Source organism: Protomyctophum bolini (assembly GCF_963924005.1).
Source record: "Protomyctophum bolini genome assembly, chromosome: 8".
In the NCBI taxonomy this organism is placed as follows: Eukaryota; Metazoa; Chordata; class Actinopteri; order Myctophiformes; family Myctophidae; genus Protomyctophum; species Protomyctophum bolini.
Genome location: NC_137869.1, coordinates 13746812 through 13774649, shown reverse-complemented (window position 1 = coordinate 13774649; position 27838 = coordinate 13746812). Strand labels below are relative to the sequence as shown.

Here is a 27838-nt window from a genome sequence, read left to right as displayed (position 1 = left end):
TAACAGGAGTTACTAGGATGCAATGGCTCCCTCTTCTTGTCTGTTATGATAGAGTAACAGACCACCTGGAGAAAATGAGCTTCCCTTTTTCAGGTTGTAAATATAGGGCTATAGGCTATAGGTGTGTTTTTGTCAAGGATGAGGGAGGACAATTTATGCTTATGGGTATGATACCAGTATGTGGTTGAAGGGTCAGACAGCGGGAGGCTATAGTATACCATCAAATTGCAGAAAGAAAGAAAGAAAGAAAACGTAACCATTTCTGCAACGTTGTAGATAAATTAATGTGTGAATGATTAATTTATCTGCATGATAATCAGCTGTGATGATGTCAGACTCGTCTCAGACAGAATGATTCTCACACTCGCATGCTGTGCAGATTTAAATGTATGCATGTCTCCGTCCGAGTCCGACAGCGACATAGTGATATGTGTGTCTGTATACTATACTTTCTTAGAGTTATATAACCTTATAACTGTGAGGTTCCTGCTGGTGCACCTTTAATAACACATTCTCCTGAATCCCCTCCGACCACATCAACACACAGTGGCCGCCTCGCCTTGCTCCCTCCGCCACTCTCTTCTCCGTGGGCGCACCGCCCCATCCCCGCCTCCCGCAGCCAATAAGAGCTCGGCTATTCCATAAGTCTCCTCACGGAAGCGGGGTGCACCGTGCTCGCTCTCTGTCCTTTTCGTTTCTTGTGATTTTTATCCCATTTCGGTAGTTAGTTTTGTTATTTTTTTCCTGAGCGCCCGTGTCTGTATGCGCGTTACACCAAGATAGATAGATATAGATTATATTATAGATCTGTTCCTTCTTCTTCTCCCACGGCTCCGCTGTCCTTGCGAGACTCACCACCGGTTCATTCATTCCACTATTATTATCTCCAACACCACGCGACTATAGGCTACCTGTCCATCGGAACCACGCATCTCTCTGCCAGACACACGTTCCACCACCCTTCCTATCACCACCAACTCGAAACGAGAATGGTCATGGTGAGTCTGAACTCATAGGGAATATTTATTTTTTCTCTGTGTTGTTTTCATTTTTATATTCATTTATACCTACCGAATGCTAGTCTCGTCTATCTATCGCCACACCGCATGCAGCAGACAGGTAGCTCGTTGAGCATCCTTCTGCCTGAGTCAGACTCAGTACTAGGGTTTCTTCTTTATAGCCTAGAAGAAGGGCAATAGCCTGCACTTGTACAATTGTTTTATAGAAAATGCACAGCTGTGTAGTTAGTATACAGAGCAGGCTACACCAGTACACCTGCCTCCGCAGCTGTGTGACTTTAATATTTGTACTTGTAGCACCATGAGCTCCTGAGTGGACAGTAGCCTATAGTTGAGCCGTCAGCAGAGGAAAACATTGAACTCTTGTCTTCAGAAGTTCAGATTCAACAGTAGGCTAGGCCTAATGTAGTGTACCTTTTTACTTTGATAAATGTAAATGATTTATATGGATATTTGAAAGAGGCATAATAATTATAATAATAAGGGTAATAATAGTGTGTGTGTGTGTGTGTGTGTGTGTGTGTGTGTGTGTGTGTGTGCATGCGTGCGTGCGTGCGCGCGTGCGCGCGCGTCGGTACGTGTGTACGTGGCGGGCATGCGTGAGTGAGTGTGAGTATAATGAGTGAGTGAGTTAGTGACAGACAGACAGACAGACAGACAGACAGAGAAAGAGCAGGATGAGAGAGGGCAAGAGAAAGAAAAAGCTAAAAAGTGAGGGGAGGGGGTAATCTGTATACACAGTGTTGTAAATGTACAGGGGATTTTAACATGCACCCAGTAATAGCTAATTTATATACATAGTGCTGCGCAGGCATCCTATTACCATAGTGCCTGAGGCTGCAATCATTCTCCTAGTGCTCTGCTCTGCACTGCTCTGCACTGCTCTGCCCAGCACACTCAAGCAGAGACCTCAGCAGCGATTGATTGCTTTGCTGGGATTCAGAAAGCCTTTTCTCTGCCAAGCCGGGCTGGGGCTGGCGTATGCCGATGAGGGCTAACAGCCAGCCAGATATTGTAGGTGTTAACACTGAGGGAGGGGCAGGAGAGTCTGTGGGCCAACAGGCAGGCTGTTTAGCCAATCATGCACTCTGACAAAAAGTGGTGGGGGGCGGTCTCTGACCTTCCAGCTGAGGAGGCGACTGGGCGGGTGGCTGTGGGGAGGAGAGAGGGAGGGCTAGAGAAGGGCGGGAGCGTCACTGCAGCCCAACACACTCCCCACTCCAAGCGCACCATTCTCCTCTCAGCGTCTATGGAAGAAGGCGATGCCTGCTCTCTACGCCACTAGCACCTTGCTGTCTACTCGCTGCTAAAACTCAGACACAAACACCGGGGAAGCCACAGAGACAAAGAGACCGAAAATAATAAACAGAAAGCTCTGGAGGAGAGAAGGAGAGAGAGAGAGAGAGAATAGGGGATTGTTTCTTGTTTTAATTTTTTCACCCAGGCGTTGCTGTTGTTTGTGTGCGTGTGCGTGTGCGTGTGTGTGTGTGTGTGTGTGTGTGTGTGTGTGTATGTGTGTGTGTGTGTGTGGAGATAGAGAGAGACACCGGCTGGCGGCTCCCAAATGGAGTGGAATGGGTTTAAGATGGTAAGGATGAAGGCTGCAGGCAGCCTGTCACTATACTCCACTCTACATTGTTAGCCTCGCTTTTAATTTATACAGCCAGCAGTATACACACACAGCATTAGATCAGTCATAGTAGTATTCATTCTCTATTCCTTTCTCTTCTAGTCTACTATATTCTATTCTGGTACTTTGTTTAATAGTTGCACTCTGTGATGCCAGAGTTCCTGGGCATTATGTTGATATAGCTATATGCATGGGCAGAGTAGAGAGGGCTATAGTGTGGTCATGGCTAGTGGGCAGAACCAGAGAGGGAGAGCAGGATGGAGCCAGAAACCATGCTAATGGGAGAGGTGTAGCTCTAGCGTTAGAGGTAAGGATCCATAGGGGGAGGCAGAAAACGTGGAAGGGAATGAGGGAGGGTGGGAGGTAATCGGTGAACAGTTCCCATTTTATGGTAATGACGTGGGTGTAGGAATCACCTCCTTTCTTGCCTTTGCACCAGTCTTGTATTATATATGTATATGTACATACAGTATGTATATGTATATGTACCTGTACTATTGTAGTGAGACAAAGGCAACAGAATGTGCTGTGAACAGGAGAGACATTGGGACTTTTGGCTTCATTGATATTCATGTATGCAAAGTGCGGCATATTACTCATATGAGTAGATGTTATTTGTCACGCTGTTTTGTGTACACACAGCGCCAGTGTGTGTTTGTGTACATGCTGGTGCCAGAGCCAGAGTAGGTGTGCTTGCTCTATGCGCATGCTCAAATGTTAATGCTGTGCCTGTGTCATCTCAAAACCTCAAGCTGAGCCTGTGTGTGTGTGTGTGTGTGTGTGTGTGTGTGTGTGTGTGTGTGTGTGTGTGTGCACGTGCGTGCATGTGCGTGCATGTGCGTGCATGTGTGTATGTGTGTGAAATGAGAGAGATTATTGTAAGCTGGCACAGACTTCCTTCAACTTTGCGTTCATCCACACTGCCTTCCATCTAGTCATCTATGCCTCCATAACAGCTGCCAAGATACAAGGCTGCTGACAAAAAAAAAAAATCACAACCACAATATTTATTCTCTGCTGTCCAGCCATAAGACGGAGGCTCTTTCCCCAAACCTCTACTCATACATTTCACACACTACCTAGTATTGCTTGGGATTTAACCACCAGCATTAAAACCACAGTTCTAGCACAACCGGCCCATATGTGTTCAGAATTGTTCTCTTCCCATCATAAGTGACTCACTGTGCGTGAGTCACTTATATTAGCATCAACAATGGTGGTGGCATCATTCTCATTTGTCAGCAAGTAAATGTTTGATTGTTTGCGTGATGGCTTCTGTCCCTCACATGCAATCAAAATGCTAATTGAAAAGAAGGCAATTCCCTAGCTTGCCGACAGGGCTGGCGGCGGCACTGTAGCTATCACCCATTCTCCCTGGACACTCAGTGCTTGCAGCCTAGTGTTGCGTAGATACAGGCTGAGACTTGGCAGAGACTGCATCCAAATAGCCTGTGAGTTTGTATGTGTGCGTGAATGCATATATTTGAAGTGGGATAGGGAGACATAGATACAGATAGAGAATGATAAATAATAAGACTGGAGATGGTGTGACAGAAGGGCAGAAAGAGAAGGATTACAAAGGGACTAAAGCAAAAGAAAGAGAGAGAGAGTATATTGAGTATTCTAATAGGGCCAATATTAGATGTGAGTGTGATCCACACCTCTGCGGCCTCCTATGGTGAGATGCTGGTGGGGGTCCTGGGCTCTGGGACTGGCCATCATATTTATAACACTACACACACATGTGTACACCCACACATAATAATATAAACTACACATGCAGTATACACACTGTGCCATATAGTTACGCTTAGGCAGAATACCATGCTTTCCTGTCCACCTTCCACTGTCAAGCTCCAAGTTTACATATCAATGCTAACAGAGTGGGATGTGGAGAATTCATTAAGCTGAATGCACAGACTCTGCAGTTGTTGCTTCATTATGTAGTTTGTAAACTCAAAAGATGATATAAATTGTATAGCAACAGCAAGCGCTTCTTGCGGTGTAGTCGGTGTGGTATGCTATGCTATGTTATGTTCTGTTATGTTATGTTATGTTATGTTATGTTATGTTATGTTATGTTATGTTATGTTATGTTATGTTATGTTATGTTATGTTATGCTATGCTATGCTATGCTGTGCTGTGCTGTGCTGTGCTGTGCTGTGCTGTGCTGTGCTGTGTTGTGTTGTGTTGTGTTGTGTTGTGTTGTGTGGTGGGGGGGGGGTGCAGTAGTTTGCATCAGTCTGTGTAATGGTGGGGGGCAGTGTGACTGACGTGTGTCTAGATATGGAGTGACATGCCTAACTAGAGCCTGATTAAACAAATGAAGAGAGGGGGATGATGACACAGACAGAGGGACAGAATCATTCTTGTATTTCGTCTTTCCTATACGACCTTAATGTAAGGCGTGCATGGGACAGGCTGAGGCGTATGTACTGTATGTCTGTACACCCCAGACAGCAAAAAGGGGCATTTCATTTTCAATCTGCTTTGCTGACACTGGCCAGAAATGGCAGGTCTTTTATATTAGCATGAAAGGGGAATTTATGCTTTAACTACTGTACTGTATCTCCACTGCCAACCAGATTCATCAATGTAATACAGTACGACAGTTTCAAGGGTGGTAATAAATAATGATTACAATGATACACAATGGGCACTCCCATGAAAGTAATTTGTTTTCTATTCATGCCTCTTTCCATTTATTTTACAGTTTTTCTGGTGTGACAGAACCCCTTTTGGTGTTGTAACCCTTCTGGACGGGAACCCCTTTTGGGGTTCTGTACAGTATGTAGCCTACAGTATAAAAAAAAAGATATGCTGCTATATAAATATTTTAAGTTTTTCAGAAAACTTAGGTCAGGATTTAGAAGGCGTTCTTAGAATCATCCTCAGTCCAAAATGGGTTAACTACCAGAACAAGCAAGTACGCCTTACCAAAACGTACCTTGCTTTTCAATGGTGATGTTCTTCCATTATAGTAACATTAAGGTTAATTCGTTAACATTGAAAGGTTCATTTTGAGCATTACATACAAATTCAATGTGACAGGCAGCGTGAACGGAGAAATGCGGACAAAGCGTTCCATCGCCTCAGTATCTTTGCTCCAGCTGGAAAATCTCAACTCTAGGACAACTCTAATATGTCCTATATGATTGTGTACAAGGCATGTCCTAGTGGATGGGTGCCATCTAAACAGCAGATGAGTGAAGTGCCTTTGGCACTCTAGTGGTGTGTGATTTGTGTATAATCACAGTGGTGCAAACATTGATGTTGCTGATGTTTGTGTTGACATGCATTGTCAGGTTGCCCACTGGATTTCCAGCCGTGCAGTCCTAGCACATCCACAGTAATTATCTACAGATATTGCGGAAATGTCAAGTTGTTGCTGTTGTGTTTGTGTCCGACTGTGTGTCTGCTTGCATGTTGTTATGGGCTATAGTGCGTGCGTGCGTGCGTGCGTGCGTGCGTGCGTGCGTGCGTGCGTGCGTGCGTGCATGCGTGCGTGCGTGCATGCGTGCGTGCGTGCGTGCCCTCTTGGTAGCTTATGAATGGTTGGCTTGACTCGAGATGAGACACAGAGACAGTTGCCAGTTAGATAATTAGATGTTTACTGTGTTAGGCCCACAGACTATAATGAGGTTCAGTACGGATTCCTGGTTAAATTAGCAGGTAATAATATAGAAGCCAGAGAAATGAGCTCAAGACTAACACTATTTTCGTCGATTATTGCACCTCATCAAGATCTCTTCCACTTGGGGCTGTCTCCCCCATACAGTCTACTGTATGTCACAGTGTATATAATATAATATACAGTAGGCTACAATTGCACGTCACAATTAACTTCAAACTAAAAATTTTAATTAAGCAATCATTGGTTGAGTTTAACATAAAATCTATTTAATGTGATGATGACATGACATTAAAATACATACTGAACATTTAGCACATAACACAAATGATAACATCATTGATGTGACTATGTATTGGTTTAATGCGGACAAAGCATAATGTGTTGTTAGTAATTAAACAGCAAGCAATGTGAGTATAATGCCATTGCCTTATTTTCTTTTAACATGTATTCTGTTCAATATTTTGGCGGGATGCACTGACAATACAATATTTTGTAGGTTTTAAATGTCTTCTCCAATTTCCTTTAAATAAAAGCTGAATGCAAGTGGTTAATGAGCCAAAAGCCTGTTTGAGTAAGAAGGCTCTGTAACAGTCTCTGCCCCAATTAACATGCCTTGGTTTTTAAATATTCCTTTTGTGTGAGCCTTAAACACACATGAAGATTCACAAAACGGTCACGTTGAAAATTTAATAGGCTTCCACAGTGATTTCCTTCATTTATTTAAAATGTTGTCCCCCCCTTTAGAAAGCTAGAAATCTGGTGAGGGGAGTAGGATTCAGAAATACTAGACCTAATTCCTTGGCAACAGCTCAGATTGCCATGCACAGACAGACTTGTAGTCAGCTGGGGACTGTTAGCTTCTCAACCCGCTAGCAAACACAGACCCAAGCTCTTGTTGTGCCTCGCTGATTTTCAGAATAAATATCCCGATGGAAAATACAGTGGGAGGAAAGAGATATTCATGTGCATATACTCTTTGTTCCATCAAAGATGCACAAGGATTGAGGAACACTTGTGTTCTTATCTACTTTTGCTGCTCTGTCTGTCTGTCTGTCTGTCTGTCTGTCTGTCTGTCTCTTACCCACTTCTCCCCCCCCCCTCCTTCCCCCTCTCCTTCCCTCTCTTCCTCTGCCTCTCATCCTTTGCTGTACACTGTGTGTTTTAGTATTCATACTGACGTTTGTATTTGAGTGACAGTTTCTCCAGAGACTGTGCACAAGCGGCTGAGTCGTCTCATCTGCATTTTGCATACCCGGAAAAAAAGAGAACAGAAAGCAGCCGAAAGCATCAGCGGGCAGGCAGTCACTGCGTGTGTCTTTACGCTATATGTGTGTGTGCATGCGCATATATGTGTGTGTGTGTGTGTGTGTGTGTGTGTGTGTGTGTGTGTGTGCGTGTGTGCGTGTGCGTGTTGCCTGTTTTTTGGTTCTGGCAGCTTCACAGGCCCCAGTGCCGTGGCTGTGTGATGTTTAACGGACGTTTCAAGGTCACAGTTTTGACAGGGTGAAGGACTTCCTCACTGACTCCCGGCATATTAAACATTTATATATTTCTGTAACCGGATGAATTATAGATCGAACACGCAACTGAACACGCTACAAAGTGGCACCATTGAGGTTGGATAATAGACATATTTAGGGGTATACACAACCAGCTGTCCACTTAGTCTTCCCAGGGCCAAGTGGGGCCTGTTTCAACACATCAACAGCAACGTTGAAAACGGTCCCACTGTAGTATGTGATATATACTGTAGCAAGAGATGGAGGATGGGTGGGTCTCTGTGTGTTGGTAGAGATGGAGGATGGGTGGGTCTCTGTGTGTTGGTAGAGATGGAGGATGGGTGGGTCTCTGTGTGTTGGTAGAGATGGAGGATGGGTGGGTCTCTGTGTGTTGGTAGAGATGGAGGATGGGTGGGTCTCTGTGTGTTGGTAGAGATGGAGGATGGGTGGGTCTCTGTGTGTTGGTAGAGACAAGAGGTTCATTTAGAAGGTCAATTGTGACCACTGACTCATAAATGTAGGCGCCTTGGTTGGTAAAAGAAGATCATAATTCTAGAACCTTTCCCCACTTCTAAAAGGAAAAGCTATACCATATAAATTATTAGAAAACAAGCAAGTAGCAAGTACCGTCATACTGCCTGCCTATTTGCTCTTGTCACTCACTTTGTGTGTGTGTGCGTGTGTGTGTGTGTGTGTGTGTGTGTGCGTGCGTGCGTGTGCATAACGTTGTTCACAAGAGACAGAGGTAGGCTAGCAGTCAGTCCCATCAGTAGCTATCGACAGTAGTTTGAGATTGTAATATTGATAGTGAAGGCAGTTGTCCCATAAGGGATGTGTATTCCAGCAGTAAATGCATATTCCCGTCAAATTGACTGGAACATTCCCCGTCCTGCAGCATAACTAGATGGAAATGGAGGAAATGTGACTTCAGATGCTTATCAAGACTGATAAACGTCAGTGGCGGGCTCGAAAAGCACCCGTCAAGTCGCTATCAGGGGAGGCGAGCGAGCACGAAGCGAGTGAGACGGGTAGGCAAAGAGCGGGGGGAAGACAAAGGGAGAGAGAGAGAGAGAGAGAAAAAAAAAATGGGAACGACAGTGAGACAGATCTACTCTATCTCTCAGATGCACGGCACCCCACCGCGCGCTGTCGAACTTAAACGCCGTTCCAGAATTTTCTATGGCAATCAGCCCCCGCGCCTTCTATACGTACGTTGCCTCGCTGGCACATGCTACGGCATATGAGCATAGATGGTCTCCTGCGGGCATTTTCAATTACTCTGCACTGTAAGGCAGTAGGGGGGATTAATCTGCTCGTTTGAATGCACGCCACACTCGACGGTTTAGTTGGTATGCCGCAGGCCTATCTGTTTAGCTGCACGAGTATACATTTAGGCTTTTGTGTCTTACTCCCCTCTTTCCTCCTGCCGCAGTAGAAGCCATTTAGAATTGCACCAGTCTGTCATTAAGTTGCACTGGAAACATAATGCGTAATCAGCATAAAATGCATTTGCTGTGTGTCCACTGGTACTAACTTTGTTGCAGCTTTGTACACAATGCTTGATATCGTTATCAGCACATATCAGCACACTCACAATCAAAAGGGAAATATTCGCAACCGCTGCATTGACATTTACTCACATTACACTTACATACAGTAGCCTACTGTAGGTGATTGATATAATCTTTGGTGCATGAAAAATATATTGCCACTAAGGAGGAGCAAATGTATGCTGCTGTATCCATTATAATAATTGTGTGGCCATGAGGCTAGTAGATGTCTAGATAGATGTACTGTTGTTGTTCAGCAGTCCCCCAACAGTGAATTAGCAATGTTCTTTCCATCTGCTGTAGTTCCTAGTTATTCAGCATTTCCATCAAACTATTTACTCATTTAGAAATATGGACGGCTGTCCTTTGCTCTTGCAGCTATTTGATTATGAGCTCCGGTTCAGGGCTGAATCAATAACCAAATTAGCTCCAAGACCCCCACACACGCGCACACATGCACACAACACACATGGTTATACACGCAAACTCACACACACACCACCTTGGGATGTGAAATCAATTCTCAAGTACAGCAGTTGTTTAGTGTCTATGTGATTTAGCTCTCTGCCTCCGCTGCAAGGCATGCACACACATGCACGCACGCACGCGCACACACACACACACACACACACACACACACACACACACACACACACACACACACACACACACACACACACACACACACACACACACACACACCCAGTGTGCCGAGGCTGTATGTAAGATTTAGCTGATGGGGAAACAGTGATTAGATTAGGAGGAGCTCTGCCTCTGCTCAGCAACCTCTAGCCGTGTGTGCGTGCGTGCGTGTGTGCGTGTTCGGGTATCTATCCTTATCCTGACAAATCTTTGCTGTGCTTTAGGTTTTTCACTTATACCGTACAGGCTGGATGTTTGTATACCACTTTAAGAACTTGTTCCAAAAAGCTTATATTACTCGTCTGTAGGCCGCACCCTAGCTTTAATTAAAACTCTGTGAAAAGGTTGTGAAGATTGCCGATGAATGGAAGAGTTTCGTGTTTCTTAGTAGGCCTACCTGCTTGAGCGGAGGTAGTTTTAGTCGGGAATTCTACATCAGTCCACAAGGCTGTTTGCTCAGGTGTACACTGTACAGTAGGATCGCAGCAAACAGGAATGTTAGTTTTAACTATACAGGAATGCAGCAAACAGGGATGTTAGTTTTAGCTATAGTCGGCAACAGTGAGATGACACTTTTGTTGAATTGCTTCTCTCTGACCCGATTTACAAGGGGACACATATGTATTCCTACTAGTTATAGTGTGTTTGAGTGTGTTAGAGCATATAGAACAGGCAGGCTCAAATTGGCGGTTGCTTGCGCAGGTGCAAAGCTGCTCTCAGCTGCCAGCTACTTGTGGAGGCTGTGTCCTCACTCACGACACCTGGTGCTGACTCTAAAGGAACACGCCTGCCTCTCCTGCTGTCTGCCGTTTCTTACGTTTGTTTGTGCAGCCCCAGTCGTCTGTTCCAGATGGATTACATTTACAAATTACTTCAAACTCACTCAACCCCTAGAAATGCAGAAAACAGATCCCAGACCCTGCACCCGGGGTTATGGAGGAAATGTATTGATGTAATAATGCTAGTTGAGTTTGAAGGATGATGCTGAAATGTCACTTACAGTCACGCAGAGACAAAATCAATCAACCAAACATAAACATTTGTGGAAGTCAACCAGTTAGATTAGACCTTAATTATTAGCAATAATTGACCTTTTCTGTCAATGTGTTTGTAGTGGTGAAAAATCAGACACGTGTGAACTGAGTGGTGAAACTATACTTTTTATATTTACTATACTTTACTATACTATACTATACTTATTATTATTATTATTATAGTCATTGAAAGACATTGGTGTTACACTAAAAACTCGGTTTCCCATCATGCATCTGTACACCGTGTGAATCTCAACAGTGCCACTTTCTCACCTGCTGGTACCACAGACAGACTTTCTCTCTCCATCCATCTCTAAACCCCTCTCTTCTCTCACACAACACACATATGGATAGCCAGGATAGGTATAAACTTCTCTAAAACCTTTAAACACTTTGATGACATTTAATTGAAGAGGGAATCCCACCAAGGCTTTAGACGTTTTAATCCACCATGAAGTCCTCGCTAAAACATGACAGTGATCGCAGCCGCCTGTCAAGCCCAGGGGATTACAGCAGGACATGCAGTGATACACAGTCAAGTCATCTCACTGATTTGACTTAGCTGGGTGCCTGTCTGGGTACTGGTGGCTTCCAGCTCTGGCGCTGTGCAAGCCGAGCACTGCCTGCCCTGGCTGCATGCATGGGGCTGTCGATTGGGTATTTGATGCAGGTCAAGGGTGAAGGCTAGAGTTGCAGCGCTACAGGGTTGAGATTGGAGTTGTGTGTGTGTGTGTGTGTGTGTGTGTGTGTGTGTGTGTGTGTGTGGGGGGGGGGGGCGGGGGGGGGGGGGGCAGTCAGGGCAGTCAGGTAACGAATGGAGCTGGGAGCCTGGGAAATGGACCTGAGAGGAAAAGGAGAGAAATGAGGGACGGCGACTTGGACAGGCAAGGCAGTGGCCTCCAATTCCCAGACCCCCATGCAGGCCTTGTGCTGCAAGCCTGAGCCAAGCAGCTATAGGCAGGTGTCCAGCTGGTCTCACACCCCCACAGGGGAGGGACCACGGAGCACCAGCCACTGGAGCTGAACAAATTGAAGTGTCATCTCCAGAGTCAAGATGGTCACCAATTTTCTGCATGCGTTGGTGCAGAGCTGGAACTCGGCCAGTGGACAAATGGCTCCAGCTCTCCGCCTACAGTTTGGCTGAGCAAAGGGGACTGCGGTGTGTTTGTGTGTGTGTGTGTGTGTGTGTGTGTGTGTGTGTGTCTGTGTTTGGGGGGTTGGGGGGGTATTTGTCATGCAGACTGTTCAGTCTTTTGACTGCCGATATAATTGTAGAATAAAGTGACGTAAAATGCGATGCTGCTCTTTGAGTTTCAAATGAGCCATAACAGTACCGTAGGAATATTAATTTAGCGATATTACACGAGAGGGTGTTCTTTATCTTCATTAATGCACGCCTGCGATTCCGAAAGGTATCGCAGAAGTGCATTAATGACGATAAAGAACACCCTCACGTGTAATATTGCAATTATACAACAGTTACCCTTAAAACTAAGATAATCGCCGAAAAATCTTATTTTTTTAATGACAGATATAGTCACTACGACCACAAATGTCCCAAGAAACTAGCTAGCCTAGCCACCGAGTCTGATGCGCTCTGGGAGGAACCTCTGGTTTAAGGAACGGCTAGAATCTGTTTCAACCAATCAGATTGCTTCCTCGAAACGACCTGTTGTATAATTGTCAATATGGCTCTGTCCTCATATTAATACATGTTAATTCATCCATTTGTAACCCAGAGAGTGTACAAATATAACCAAATTGATTGATTTTGGTCCATCTGGTTACATTTGCAAACGTTTTAAAAGAACACATGCGTTTTCCCTGTGTGAGAGCCAGGCTGCCGCTCTCTTGTATAAATGTTGTTGAAAGTCAATAGAAGGTATCTATAAAGAGCCAGTCTGACTTTCTCCCCCTCTGGCAATTAGAGGCAGCAGCGGTACCCTGTCATCTCATGACCTTTGACCCCATGTAAGTGTGCGTGGATTACCCAAAGGGCCGAGACGGGGGTTGGGATGTGTGTGTGGGAAATCTGTATCGATCCTGGCATCACGAGAGAGAGAGAGAGAGAGAGAGAAAGATGCCAAAAAGAAAAGAAAGAAAGTCAAGCCAAAGTGAAATGAAAAATTGCTTCCGCAGACGTCTGGAACATTTATTATTCTGAGTCACAGAGAGGAAGGAGGCGGCGGAGGAGAGAGGGAGGAGGGGAGAGAGAGGAGGGGAGAGAGAGGAGGGGAGAGAGAGGAGGAGAGAGAGAGGAGGAGAGAGAGAGGAGGGGAGAGAGAGGAGGAGAGAGAGAGGAGGGGAGAGAGAGGAGGGGAGAGAGAGAAGGAGAGAGAGAGGAGGGGAGAGAGAGGAGGAGAGAGAGAGGAGGGGAGAGAGAGGAGGGGAGAGAGAGGAAGGAGGCAGCGGAGGAGAGAGAGAGGAGGAGAGAGAGGAGAGAGAGAGGAGGGGAGGAGAGAGAGAGGAAGGAGGCAGCGGAGGAAAGAGAGAGGAGGGGAGAGAGAGAAGGAGAGAGAGGAGGAGAGAGAGAGGAGGTCGAGCAGGGAGGAGAGAGAGAGGAGGGGAGAGAGAGGAAGGAGGCAGCGGAGGAGAGAGAGAGGAGGAGAGAGAGAGGAGGGGAGCAGGGAGAATCCATTTGGTAAAGTAGATGCGGATCGATGAGGGTGGAGGCAGGCCGGCCAGAGTGCATGGGGAGGAGGCGTGTGCGCGAGTTAATATGTATGCACCCGTGCGTGCATGTTGTATGTTGGTGTGTGTGTGACTGTGTGTGCACGCATGCATGTGTGTAGTGTTGGTGTATGTGAGCTGGTGTGTGTCTGCTCTGCTGTGTGCGGGCATGAGGTGTCCCAGATTACTTTCCCTGATTGATCCAGCTCAGCATCTGTCTGACCTGCAGGACGTTTCAGAGCCCGGAAGACACTGGGCGAGGGAGGGAGACAGAGAGAGAGAGGGGAGCAGGAAGAGAGAGGAGAGAGAGAAAAATAAAAATCAATAGAGCAGACAGCATTAAGGGAACTTCTGTGGCCAGGAGTTCAGATAGTAAAGTGGTATTAATCTCTTTGTGTCTCCGTGGTTTGATAGTTTCTCACTGTGGTGTGACTTGGAAGGAGTTTGGAATGAGTTTAGTGGCAGTGGGTGTGGACCCATAATACAGAAGAACACAAGGTCACAGTGTCACACACACACACACACACACACACACACACACACACACACACGTCTAAATTAATTTCACCAAAGTCTATAGTCCAGAGTTTCAATTGAACTAGAGATTCAAAGCATTTGCATTTGCACTCTATCAGTTACAAATGGGTATTTCACTGTGGACCATACAGTATTACAGTGTTCATTTAAATCAGCATTGAACACCCTTACTGTCAGTTAATTTGACCTTTTCACACCCACTTCATCTTACTGGCTATATCCTGAAGTTGGCAGAGACAGATTTGAATAACAGATGAAAACAAGGTTACTAAGATGTTGAAATAAGCAACTGTAACGAGACTCCTGACGACTCGCTTGCCGTCAATATCGCCTTCCTGACGTGTCGGAACCCGTTGATGAAGAACCGAGCATGTTCGGTTGGTTGCCGACCTTGGGAGCCGTCGATATCCATGTTGTGTTGAGGGGGTAATAGACTCCACTGTAGAGTGAATCTGTTCGTCATGTTTCCGGGATGACTACAGGTGTAGTGTGAACTAAATACCATATTATTCTCAATCTCAACTCTCAATTCTTATACCAATCAATGAACTCCAAAGCACAGTAGCGAAAAAATGCTACCAGTTGTGTTTTGTTTTCGTTGTGGGATACAGAGAGGTTGCCAGATTCTGTGAGTGAAAGAGCAGGAGTCACTTCCTGGTTTTTAAACAGCTGGTGGATGGAAAATGAAGCTTGCGCTTGGGCGGTGCTATTGGAAGCACCTCTTACGCTGCAAGTTGTGCGCAACTTTTTTCCCCCCACCGCGCACAGAACCATAATGGAACACTCAAGAACACTCTTAAGATTTTTTTTAAATTCTGTTCTGTGTAATCTATGAAGTTCCAGTTTTCATTTGGTATATAGATCGGGATTGTATTGTCTCTCTACGAAACGGTATCAAGAAAAATGGAAAGTTCGGGAAATCGGATTCATTAAACAGACTTGCACTGAACTGAGGCTAAATAACATTGGAAATGACACCTGTTGCATCCTTACCATCTAGCCTTTAATTACCTTTAAATAAAACCCTGCACATTTGGTTGACACAAGTATCATCTATGTGTTACTGATTATGAGTAATTTTATATTGTTGAAATCCATTAAATGCGCAATGGATGGATGAAACTGAATGAGCGAATGGACAAAGAACGGCACAAATCAAATAACTTCTTTGAATAGACAATTATATATACACAATGGACACACGGAATTGACACTGTTGATTATAGTACAATTACAATCACAGAGATTTGTGGAGAATTAAGACAGAACGAGACCTGAGCTGTGAATGTTCTGCAACATTGTGGGTCGATGCAGCTCCAACTCAGGAGAGCATTATTTTATCAAACGGAATTCACATTGCGGGTGCAGGTTTGAGGAGTTGCTTTCCGTTGTTTTAAATCTGTGTGTGCAAGATAGCAAATATTGGGAAAGCGCATCAACACGCCTACAGACACACCTCCTCCCGCAAATAAAGGTGTAGGCATAATGTATAGTTATAGTGGGTAGTGTCAGTGTGGCCGCAATATACTGTTTACGGATATAAGCTCCTAAAAGTGCTCGTGGGTAAGGCATGGCATAATGTTAGAGCCCTAAAAGTCCATAGACTTGGCTGTACTCTGTTTGTACTCCCCGTAATTGAATATGTGTCCACCATATAGTTCCTCCTCTGCAGTCTAGCCTCCACCCATCCAGCCAAAGTCAGGTCAACCTCCTATGCTCTGTAGGAGCTGGGAGGAGAGGAGAGTGAGTTGGGGTTGGATAGGGTGGCATCAGGCCAGTAATAAAGGTGGTAGTTTTATGGTGTCACAATGGCAGAGGAGTGGGGAGGAGGAAAGAAACGAGCAAGGTGCAAGGGACAGGAAATTAAATTACTTCTCAGTCATGTAAATCTGGCCATGTAAAGGTTGACTTTACAAGGCTGTGGAGAGAGAGAGAGAGAGAGAGAGAGAGAGAGAGAGGGAAAGAGGGGAGAGATATTCTGGCTGATCGCAAGGTGGAGTGTATTGGTAAAAACCTAGATTAAAGCCATGAATTTGTCGTCTGTGGCACGGCAGCCTGTTAGAACACAGCGCTGTACTGTACAGTGTAAGTACTGTATACAATACGTCTCTGTAGGCAGGACACGCCGCACATCCTATTTGACTGCACTACCCAGAAACCACTGGCGGGGAGCCTGAGGAGACAGGAAGCACTTTGTGGCATCAAATATTAATGGTTCTATAGAGTATATTGATTATATAATAAGTCTCCCCAGCATCTGAGCGCCGACTGAAATGTATTCCCTGAATAATTGAAAATGCATCCATGAGCGGTTTTTCATCCCAATGGTTTGTGAATGTAATTGCATTGCGTCTATATTCTGGTGTTATTTGGGATTTTATCAGCACACTCACATGTGTGTTCATGTGATAACCTCCTAGACAGAGAGGAAATAAAGAAAGATGAGTGTGTGTGTGTGTGTGTGTGTGTGTGTGTGTGTGTGTGTGTGTGTGTGTGTGTGTGTGCGATTGTGTGTGCATTATCTTGCTAGTATGCGTGCATGTACAGTGTGTATGTATGTACTGTATGTACTGTATGTATGTATGGGTAAGTGTTTATGTGCATATGTCTGTGTACTATGCAGTTAGTGAATGGTTGAGCACTGCGTTTTGAACAAAGCGTTGAATGAAATTCAGAGACTCGTAAACACGTGAAAAAAGTAATTTTCCTCTTGCAGACATAACGCTCCTTTGCACTGCTCGTTAGCTGTTTGAAATGGAAACCCATATGCATCTGCTTGCTGCTTCTTGCATTTGTATCACCATATTTTGAACATGCCACAATAACACTGCACTGTCTGCTTGCTGCGGCACACCATTGCGTTTTTGCACTGACACAGTATGTAGTCGATGTGCAGAATGGGTGAAAAATGCTTTTGTTGTTTCACCTCTGCCTAACGTTTCCTTTTTTTCAGGGTTAGATTTTCAAGTGACATTTTAAAGTCAATGAAAAACAGTGGCCAGGTGTATAATGCAGGCTATATATAGTCCTCTGCCCTCTGCAGTAAAAAAGAATATTGGTCCACAATAGACTATTATTCGCAGAGCAGCCATTTTGGTATTATGTCATACTGAGGGAGTGGGAAGCCCCAACCCATCGGGGTGGCTCCTGTGTGAATATGGTCATTATTTGGTGGCTTCACATTGTTGCCCTGTCCGTATTGGTTTAGGCTTCAATTTGTTGGGGGCCGTGGGGGATGTAAATCCATGCCTCTGCACTTTTGATATCACCCCTCTGGCGCCATTTTTTTTTTTTATATCACCAGTTGCGATATAGTTTACCCCTGCTTCTGGTCAGTCTGATATTCATGGTTGATAAATGTAACAATTTAACTAAAATATATGTTAACAACATTAAGCCTGGTGTCCCTGGGTGTACTGTAGCTGTCCTGGGTACTGTAGTGTCCACTCCTAATCCGGCTCACACCAGTTATGCCTACTTTAACATTGAGGTGGTCTAAGCACATTAAACGCTTTGTAAAATACATCTGGAAAAATGTAGCATTCTTATGGGCAAAAATGTGGCGCCATTGGGATTTTCATTACACTACAGTATGTGTGTGCATTATATACAGCCAGTTTGGCCTTTTTATATACATTTTGTACAGTATACAGTAACCCTTTGGCCTTCATGCAGACTAAAACAAATAAATAAATACAAATAAAAGAATAGCCCAAAACAAAGGTGGCAAAGGTGAACAAAAAAAATTAAGAAATACAATAGCACTACTATATTTTCACAGTACTGTACCGTATATAACCTGTCAGCAGAGGACACAACACTGTGAAACCTCTCTCTTCACTTAACCTCTCTGCCCTTCTGTATCCTGCTCTTCCTTTTCGAGCTGACAGTTCACTCTCATTTAGACCCCCATTATGCATCCTTGCTTAAGTTTACAAGACACATTGACAACAGAACATGCAGAGTCTCGCTCCCTCTCCCTCCGTCTTTGTTCTCCTTCTGCCATCTCTCCCTCCCTTTGAAGTATTGGAAGTATCTTCTTCCCCATTACTCAACCCTTCGTCTCTTCTCTTCCTGCGCTCCTCTCCTTTCCGTCTGATCTCTCACTGCCTCCCTCTGTCTCTGTGAAGGAGTAAACGAAAGCAGAGGTCAGCCCTCCTCTCGGTCTCCACTCCGGCTAAATTGGTTGCTCATAGTGGCTGCAGCCAGATACAGGCGTTTGAGCCCTCGCTCGCTCAGGAGAGCCAGAGAACAGACTTCCTCCTCATTTGTGGTGCTTCTGTCTCAACAACCAGCGGCTTGTTTACCCACAGAGAATGAGAGGGAAACCCTCATTATAAACTCTGCCAAGGTCACTGTAGTCGCCGCACAAGTCTGCCTGCTACAGCAGACACATGCACGCATGCACACTCAGTCACTCGCTCGCTCGCACGCACGCACGCACGCACGCACGCACGCACGCACGCACGCACGCACGCACGCACGCACGCACTGATAGTGTTATAGAGTTATAGTGCAGCTCTCGGTGAGGCTACTAGTAGCCTACTGTATATAATATTATTAGGAACGTACAGAGAAGAAATAGACAGTACCTTTACAGTATCTTGACCATTGTATACAATATTATTGACCATCAGTTTGACTAATCCTATTTTTCTTCTCGTTGTTTTTAAGACGACAATAACAAAGAATCTATGGAAAAGTTACAACAAAAATAAAAAAGCCACCTATCTTTGTTTTAGTGAGACCAAGGTGTCTACTGTATCAAAGCTCAGGCCACTTTGTATTTTGAGTTGTGACATGACAGCTGAGGAAAGCAGAAGGCGCTTCAAGGTTTTCTTTAACCACTGGCATCCTTTAAAATACATACATACACAAAGTGTAAAATAGGGCACAAAGTGTAAAATAGGGCACAAGTGGTTAATTGGCCATTTGCAGGAGCCGTAAATCCAACACGCCAGAAGGAAGTGGACTCCACTGGAGGCTCCACTTCCCCCTGTTGCTTCTGTTGCTTGATTTGCGGTTAGTCGCTGCTCGCAATGCAAAGTCGGCGGGGTTTCTGTAATGAACCACCTCCCTCGATCCTGACCCCAGCCCCGCCCCACCCCCCCCCCCCCCCCCACCCCCACCCCTCCCCTTAAATACCCCTCTGTAAAGTGAGTGTGTGATGTTGACCAATGGGCCCTGCGTCCCTCCCCCCCCCCTCCCTGTGCTCCGCTCCATAGGGGTCGACAGAGACACAGTGGCGTCAGGCAGAGCTCCCACAGCTCCAGGGCTGGGCAGAGAAGGGACTGCTGACACAGCCAAAGATGGTAAGGAGACCGCTGCATGCCAAATGGATGGCTCCAGCCATTCTACACACCATGAAGTAATATGATCTGATACTGCACGCACGCACACACGTACACAGCACGCACACACACACACACACACACACACACACACACACACACACACACACACACACACACACACACACACACACACACACACACACACACACACACACACAGCCTATATCTATACTGTACGTATATGTGGAGGTGATGCTGCTGACTGAGACAGCTGGAGCATGGATGGGGTGATGTTGATGGAATGAGTGTAGAGAGGAGAGAGAATTGTGAATTGTGCAGAGTTTGTGCAGAGAAAGCAGGTATTCTCCTGTTCCATTCAGATGGTAAATAAATAGTGAACTTTGAAGCAAGTAAAACGCAAGAAGAAAGCAAACCCTAGCCCTAGCAGGGGGGAAAAAACAGAGAATATAATATGAATATATAAGAAAACTGTTACAAATCAATAATGCTCAGGAAGGTGCTAAGCCCAAGGCGCATGGCCCTTTGAGGTTTTTCTTTATTATCTCTCTCTCTCTCTCTCTCTTGCACTGCATGAGCATTTAAGCTACTATTGATAAGCACAGAGGGAGGTAGATTCCTCTTATAAACTTTACCTCTGTTACAGTTAAGGACATTCCAAGTCATCATTCTCAACATGCTGGGTTTAAGAACGACCATTGGTTAGCTTGCGTTCTGTACCATTTTGCTCTTGAGGCTAGCTAGCAATGTCTCACAATTCAGCTTGCTGCTCACAAAGGATTGCCAATGATTGCCTCAATGCTGGTTAGTTCTGTCCACTAGTCAGTCAGTTTTATGTTTTGTGAGTAAATAGCTTGTGTCTTGAGGGTGACTCATGTTCCCTACAGCTAAGCAGCGATATGTTGTGTTGTGCCTAATCAGGGGACATGCAGTGAGAAACGTCCATATCGCCGGGTTCCTCAGTAGGAGGGTAGGGAGAGCCAGAGAGACCACCACCAAAGCCAAGTGGGCCGCTGAGCTGCGCTTGCGCTGGTGGGCAGGGACAAGGAGAGGAATATAATTGGCCGTCGGGACTCGGCAGGTCCCTGTTAATTAGCGGTGGCCATTTTGGTGTGAAAACTCCTCAGAATACGTCCCACAGAGTTGAAAGTCTCTCTGACAGAATGGAGCGCAGCAGGAAACGTAAACAGATTTAATAAGGCCCTCTCTCCAATCAGCTCTGCTATGGCTAGATGCTTTATATTCTCTCTCTCTCGCTCTCTCTCTGTGTCTCTCTCTCTCTCTGATAGTGTTGAGTGAGTGAAGAAGGATACTGTCAAAAGAACAATTTGCGAGGAATGAAGCAGACACAAGGTGGACATGTGGCTTGTACTCTCTCCTGGAAATGTGTGGACTTTGTCCAGCCACAATGGGGTAGAGGACGAGAATACAATGGAAAAAAATAACAGAAAAGTTGCTGCATATCAAGGGGCTTATCCTCAAATAATTTAAACAAAAATAATGATTAAATGTATTTTAGATATGTAGTGGCTGAAATGGTGTAGTAGTTCAAGAAAACAAAGAAAGGGAAGAAGAGAGGGGTGGATGAGAACAAGGTAGGAGAAGAAAGAAAGTTGGATCACATTTACCACAAAAAGTTAAGGGTTTTCTTATGTGGTCTTGGATATTTACAAGCTTTTGCCACAAATTGTACAACCCAAAAGGTTTCTTAGCTTTAAAAAAAAAAGAAAAAGCCCAACCTTTTGATAATACATAAATAGTAGTTTTTGGTAGTTATTTTAGCTCAAACTACATTCTTCTACATTCTGGCTCTGTACGTGTATTTAGATAAATAAAATAAATAGGTAGAAGAAAAGAAAAAAAGTCGACTGACTGTTAAAACAGGGGGAAAGAGAGTGATCATTTGATTTAGTCAGAATCAATTCACGTTAACTACTGCGTTTGATTTTAGGCAAGATTCGGAACTCTTAAAAAAGGATCATATTTTTCTTTCATACGTCAGGGTTTCTAGTTTGTGAATTAAAACACACGTTGTTTTGTTCAACACAGGCATACTGTATACAGGCACAGCAAGTAGTATATTATGGGCTATATCTTGTGCCACCCCTTCCCCTTAACCCTAAACTTATTTACCATGTTTTACTATTTTTAAAAACCTTTTAAAATAGTTCAAATAGCCGATATACAAGCTCACAACGTGTCGATGTAGATCGGCTAGTTGAACAGTTTAATTCTTATTTTTTTTTCAAAATAGTAAAAAATAAATAAGCAAATAAGTTTAGGGATAAGGGGTAAGGGGTGGCTCAAGATAGGGCCCTCTGTACAGTAGGCCTATGCAACTTATGTTGGCGGTGTTGATAGGCAGACGCATACAGTAACAACAACTTACATCATAACGTATTACTCAGAGTACAGTACTAAATGCATCACATGGAATGCAAGATAAACAACAGAGTTAGGGACACATTATATAGTTAGGGAAACGTGACAGACTATAAATACTTTTCAGTACTACATGCTTGTCATGCTATGTATATTCCACTGAATTATGGGGCAACAGGGATACCTTTTGGTCAGGCAGCATAAACAGTAGGACAAATGTCTTCCTGTACCATTGTAGCAATGTCTCTATGTTCTTATATGTTTCAAACGCCACTCCATCTTATACCCCTGTTGTGATTAGATTTAGACGTGTCTGCTCTTTCCATCTGGGGCCCACTGATATTAAACAGAATATAACCCCCAGCCAGAATCAGAGAAACACACAAACACGCAGCACCCTTGCTTAAAGCTCTTAATGCTCTGCTTTCTAATCTAACTAGAACGACAGCCTGAAACAAAACCCGATAATTTGATCAAACATATGCAAGTGGATGAAAACAATGTACATGTACCAGTAACCATTGAAGGGAAATGGGGATTTATTTAAAAATGTAGTAGAACTCTCTTCAGCCTGCCCCATGTCATTCTCCTACTGAAGTCTGTCCGTCTGTCTGTCTGTCTGTCTGTCTGTCTCTCTGTCTGTCTGGTCAGTCAGTTAGATGTGGTTGCTACCTCCCAGAAGTGTCTGCACCGACAGTATCAAAGCAGAAGAGGACTGCATCTCAATGTGTGCATGAATATTTAGCTGTTTATCTTCTCTGTGTATCTTTTTGTGGTATTTATGGGTGTTTAGAATTGTGACTAGTGTGTACGGTGTGTATTTACTTTTCAACATTGTATTGTCCTGAGAGAAATATTGTTCTTGTAATTTAGTCCGGTATGAAAATGAGAGCAGTGGTGTGCTGGTAGACTCAGTGGAGTCAGTGTAGCTGATATATGAGGTTTGTTAGAGCCCGGCTGATGCCTGATTTTTGGGTCTTAGATCAGGGGTTCTCAAACATATTTTGTAAGGCACCCCTTGGAAGGGATACATTTTTATCCAAAATGAGTTAATAGCACAGGCAGACTCTTCACATACGTACTAGAGCATGTCTGAAATAAATGTCAGAGCTGAAATCAATGTAAATATGAAATAAATGCTTAAACATGTAGCTAGGTGTAATGTTAGAGTCCACAGAAGTGAACCTTTCAAGCCTGTTTTCTCAACTCGCTGTTTTCTGCAAGACATTACTACTCTATAAGCCATATCTCCAAAACTGGTGGGTCAAACTGAACAACCAAAATGTAAATTTGAAGCTATGATTCTCTGCTTTCACATGACATGAAAAAACGAAACTTAAAACAAATTCAATTACTTAGCCTTGGTCAGAAATGGTCACATATACTTACAGACTTACATTTATATGCCATTGGAACTATTTGTATTTCAACTTTTCAATCACATCACATCTTTTAAGATGCTACCTTAGAACAGAAATTCTGTTCTAAGGTAGCATTTTAGTGACAGGTGCCAGCAAAAAGTGCCTCAACTCGATTTTTACAGATTACATATTATTACAGATTATTAAAGTACAGAATGTAAGCTTTCATATGATGTATCATTCAATGAAATTGGACAATAATTGAAGGAGATATAACCATTTTAAAATGATTGAGGCCTTTCACCCAAAGCTGAGAAAAGTCCCTTTCAATATTCACAACATTTTTAACACCTTAGAGCTGGATAGAAGTGGGTGTGACAATGGGAGGGACAATAGGTACTTAACTCCACCCACAATGACCACCTTAGAACGTTTTAGCTGTCAACAGTGCAATATAGAAACACTGACTTGTTTAAACAAACAATGCAATTTGTAAGGTGCCCCAATAAACCCTTTTGAAAGTACTAAGTATTAAATACTAAGTATAAGTATTCAAGTATTAAATACTAATTTAAGTGTTCAATTTCACTTATACACTACCTGGTTGTAAATAGCTGCAGTAGGCTACACCATTTTATGCAGGTCTACGATTTATATTTAGTGTACATTTAGTGGATGTGGCTTACATCCGGTCTAAAGCCCACCCACTGTATGCGCTGATTTCCATACACAATCCGTATCTTCCCCTCACCGGATGTTGAATTAACACTACTAACGGCCATATATTTGACGATCTTTTACACAAAACGACATTTCCTTTTCACTTGATACCGTTTCGTAGAGACGGCCTACACAAACGATCTATATACAAAATGAAAGCCCGAATTTCGTAGTTTATATAGTATTTTGAATTTTTTTAAATGAGCAAAAAATGAGAGAGTTATGATTTAAAGAAAAGACGAGTTATTTTGGCTCTTTGCGGCTGGAGGAAAAGAACAAGAATAAGCAGCAACACTCTTCCATGGATGAAGCAATATAGCACTAACGGGCAACGTTTCACATGTATCATTAGTTTTATACATTTTAGGAGTGAAAACATGTGTTTAGATGCTTATGACAACATCTCAGCAGTTAAGTCAATGTCCCTCTGTTAACACACGACACACAGACAGCTAGCTAACTAGGCTAGCTAGCTTTTAGCCTGTTGTTGTGTGATGGTGGAAGTCTATTCTCCAGGCTGGGAAGCGTATTTGAGCGTGTAGCTACGTGGTTTTGTTTATTTTCCTGTAAAGTATAACCCAAAAGCTCCTCCATACTATAGCCATGTAGAATAATTCTGTGTTTATAAACACACAAGCACGCTAATGGGCGGTAACCAGAGCGTGAAACCTCAGAACAAAGAGATCTCAGGACCAATCGAAAACAACATGCAAATCTCAGAACTGCGCTTCTCCGGCCCCAAAACATTGTTAAAAAACAAGCCTACTTTGACATATAAATGTATACGTTTAATTTGCCCAAATGAACAATCTGTTGGAATAAAAACCTTCTTCAACATTCAAACTGTCTTAATATGAAAAAAAAAGAAAATCACATAAAAAAAAAACGGTTTTATTTTGACCATTTAGACCATTTAATTCTGGCGAGTTGAGGCACTTTCAGCTGGCACCTGTCACAGATGTAGACCTATTTTACAGTGCAGAAACATAATTGCCTTTATTGATGCATTAACGAGTGTCAACGACCATCAGCTGTCACATGCACGCAGCCTCTGCAGTGCTCCAATGACTGGAGTCTGTTTCATTTCTATCCAAAAGCCCTTGAATAATGCAATATGATTAAAGAATAAAGATTACTGCAATTATGGTAAGCTCACTATCACACATACGTACCATAATTCACTAGCCCGGGACCCCCTGGCTAGAGTATGTGTTGCAGACCCCCAGGGGATCCACTTTGAGAACCGTGGTCCTAGATCACTGATTATAGTGCCACATTTTTGACCGATATTTTGTAAAAACTAAAATAAAGGAATCAATAAAAGGGGGATAATCTTAAATCTTAAAATCAATGTGAAGATTTAAGTTTCTATTTGAGAACATTTAACTTAAGTTAATCAAATCTGAAATCTGAAACAAAACCTATAAATAACTTTTGGTATACAAATGTTTTATTAAAGTTCAATAAAGGAAAATGAAAAGAATACTTTAATTATACAATGAACAAGAAAACAAGTAAATATAAAATACACACAGAAAACTGAACTGTAACCATTGACTTATAGTAAACTAGATGGTGGGATCATAGCTTGGCCACTTTCACCTCTCTCCCAGAACAGTAGTACCACCACACATTACTGAACGCACGCACGCACGCACGCACGCACGCACGCACGCACGCACGCACGCACGCACGCACACACACACACACACACACACACACACACACACACACACACACACACACACACACACACACACACACACACACGCAGTATACTGTAGACGGTCCTCTCCAAAAATGCCTTTGATCTATGATAAGAATAAAAATAGAGCATTATTGGTGAAAATATATATTATTAGAAATATCAGATTTTACAAGCTCACAACGTGTTGCACCACAACGCCTTGTGAGCTGTGAGTTGTGCTGCTATTATTATTTTTTTTTGAAAGGTAATACGTTTTCATACAATATGCTGTATTCCCAAACAAAGTAGCCCTTTCCCATAAACGCTCCCTCCTCCGTTGTCCCCTCGCCATCCCCCATCTCTCCTCCTCCTCCCAGATCATCAGTAACATGGAGGCCCCGGTGACGAATGGCCCCAGCGGCGGGGGCACGACAGCCAATGGGCCGACCTCCAACAGCCGCGGCTGCCCTTCGCCCATGCAGACCGGCGTCACGGACGACAGCAAGACTAACCTCATCGTCAACTACCTGCCCCAGAACATGACCCAGGAGGAGTTCCGCAGCCTGTTCGGCAGCATCGGCGAGATTGAGTCCTGCAAGCTGGTTCGCGACAAGATCACAGGTATGACAAATGGTAAATGGTGTATTTATATCGCGCCTTTATCCAAGCCGCTTTACAGAGATTGTGCATTACACTCACCCATTCACACACACATTCATACACCGATGACAGCGGAAACCATGCAAGGCACCAACTAGCACATCGGGAGCAATTAGGGGTTCAGTGTCTTGCTCAAGGACACTTCGACAGTAACTCTGGGGGAGCCCGGGTTCGAACTGGCAACCTTACGGTTACCATCCAGGCACTCTACCCCTGAGCCACCGCCGCCCTGACAAGCCATTTATATTTTATATTGTAGTCGGTAAAATCCTCCGTGTTGATTTTAAGGGAAACGTTGGCAATTTTCAACTTAAATAATTTGTGAGGATATCAATAATATAGTGTGGCAAAAAATACCGTAATTTCTCTGTGAAATGTTGGGGCCAGGATATGATGTGAAACGCATCTCCATACATCCGATAATGTTATTATTAAAAAAAAAGAATGCCACACTACTTTACCACATTATGAGAACAGCAGGATTTATGATGAAAATCAGCTAAGTTTCCTTTTAACACTTTCGGAGAGAGTGTGCTATAGCCCACAATTACCTGGATGGCCTGTGTCTCTGCATGATGGCATTGTGCATACTGCATCATTTTGTCCATGCACCGCAGATGCATCACACAGACTACAGTCTGTCTGCAGCCTGTGGTGTGGAAGAGATGTTACTAGTGCAAATTTACACATGCAAGAATGTTATGTTTACTACATATTTTCACAGACATAACACAGAAGTTCAAAGAGGTAAATCGGGTATGACTGGGCTGGCACAGGATTATGCACGCCCCGGGTCAAATACAATTTGGAGCTGTTCCAAAAAAAAAAGACTGAAGTGCATGCAAGGTTTCAGTGCCTGGAGTAGAATCCAACGCCAGCCTCGAATGTGTGCTCAAATGCTGCAGCGCATCACCGCAGCAGCAAAAGCTCCACATGTTCTCTAGAGGTGTTTGAATTAAGCAGCACTTCTATGTGCTAATCGTGGCCTTAGTCAGGGGGCTAGTGGCTGTGTGGGTGGCCATACAGCAGATGGATGAGGGGGTGCCGCTCTCTGATAATGCCCCATAACGGCTTTCATTTTAGCTCCTACTTACTGACACTCCTCTCCTGATAATCTCATTAAAGAGAGCAGCGGGCAGATGGGCAGTCGCCCCACAACACTCTGGCATTCTGGGATATTGTGCGGGCGCACAGTACCCACATACTCCAAAAAGTATGCATACAGTGCATACGTGTACTGTATATGCCATCATTAACCATGCACTTGTATGCCATATAACAGCCAAAATACAAGCTATCTACAAGAGTCTACAAACTCACTACATGTCGCATCGTGAGGCATTTTAGGCTTGTAAATCTTCTATTTTCACTCATTATGAAAAATAACGTTTTCTTTTTCAATTATTATTGGAATGTTTTGGAACATTTTCGAAATGTCCAAAATAGGGATACCATGGTTAATGTAACAAACACACACATGATTAACTTTATTGCCGGAAT

General features: G+C 43.9%; 1 protein-coding gene across 7 annotated transcripts in view; it reads left to right on the top strand.

The window, feature by feature from the left end:
- Nucleotides 1-27838, top strand: part of elavl4 (ELAV like neuron-specific RNA binding protein 4) — a gene marked incomplete at both ends in the record, with an annotated part of 86774 nt that overhangs the window by 15817 nt on the left and 43119 nt on the right. For 4 of the 7 annotated variants that reach the window (XM_080769494.1, XM_080769493.1, XM_080769492.1 and 1 more), the window contains 2 exons: nt 19442-19528; nt 26056-26299. In XM_080769494.1, the coding sequence (XP_080625620.1) occupies nt 19442-19528; nt 26056-26299 (331 nt within the window). Of the gene's footprint in view, nt 1-2562; nt 2608-19441; nt 19529-26055; nt 26300-27838 lie in introns of those variants that run through there. The other 3 variants (XM_080769496.1, XM_080769495.1, XM_080769497.1) reach the window with 2 other exon arrangements.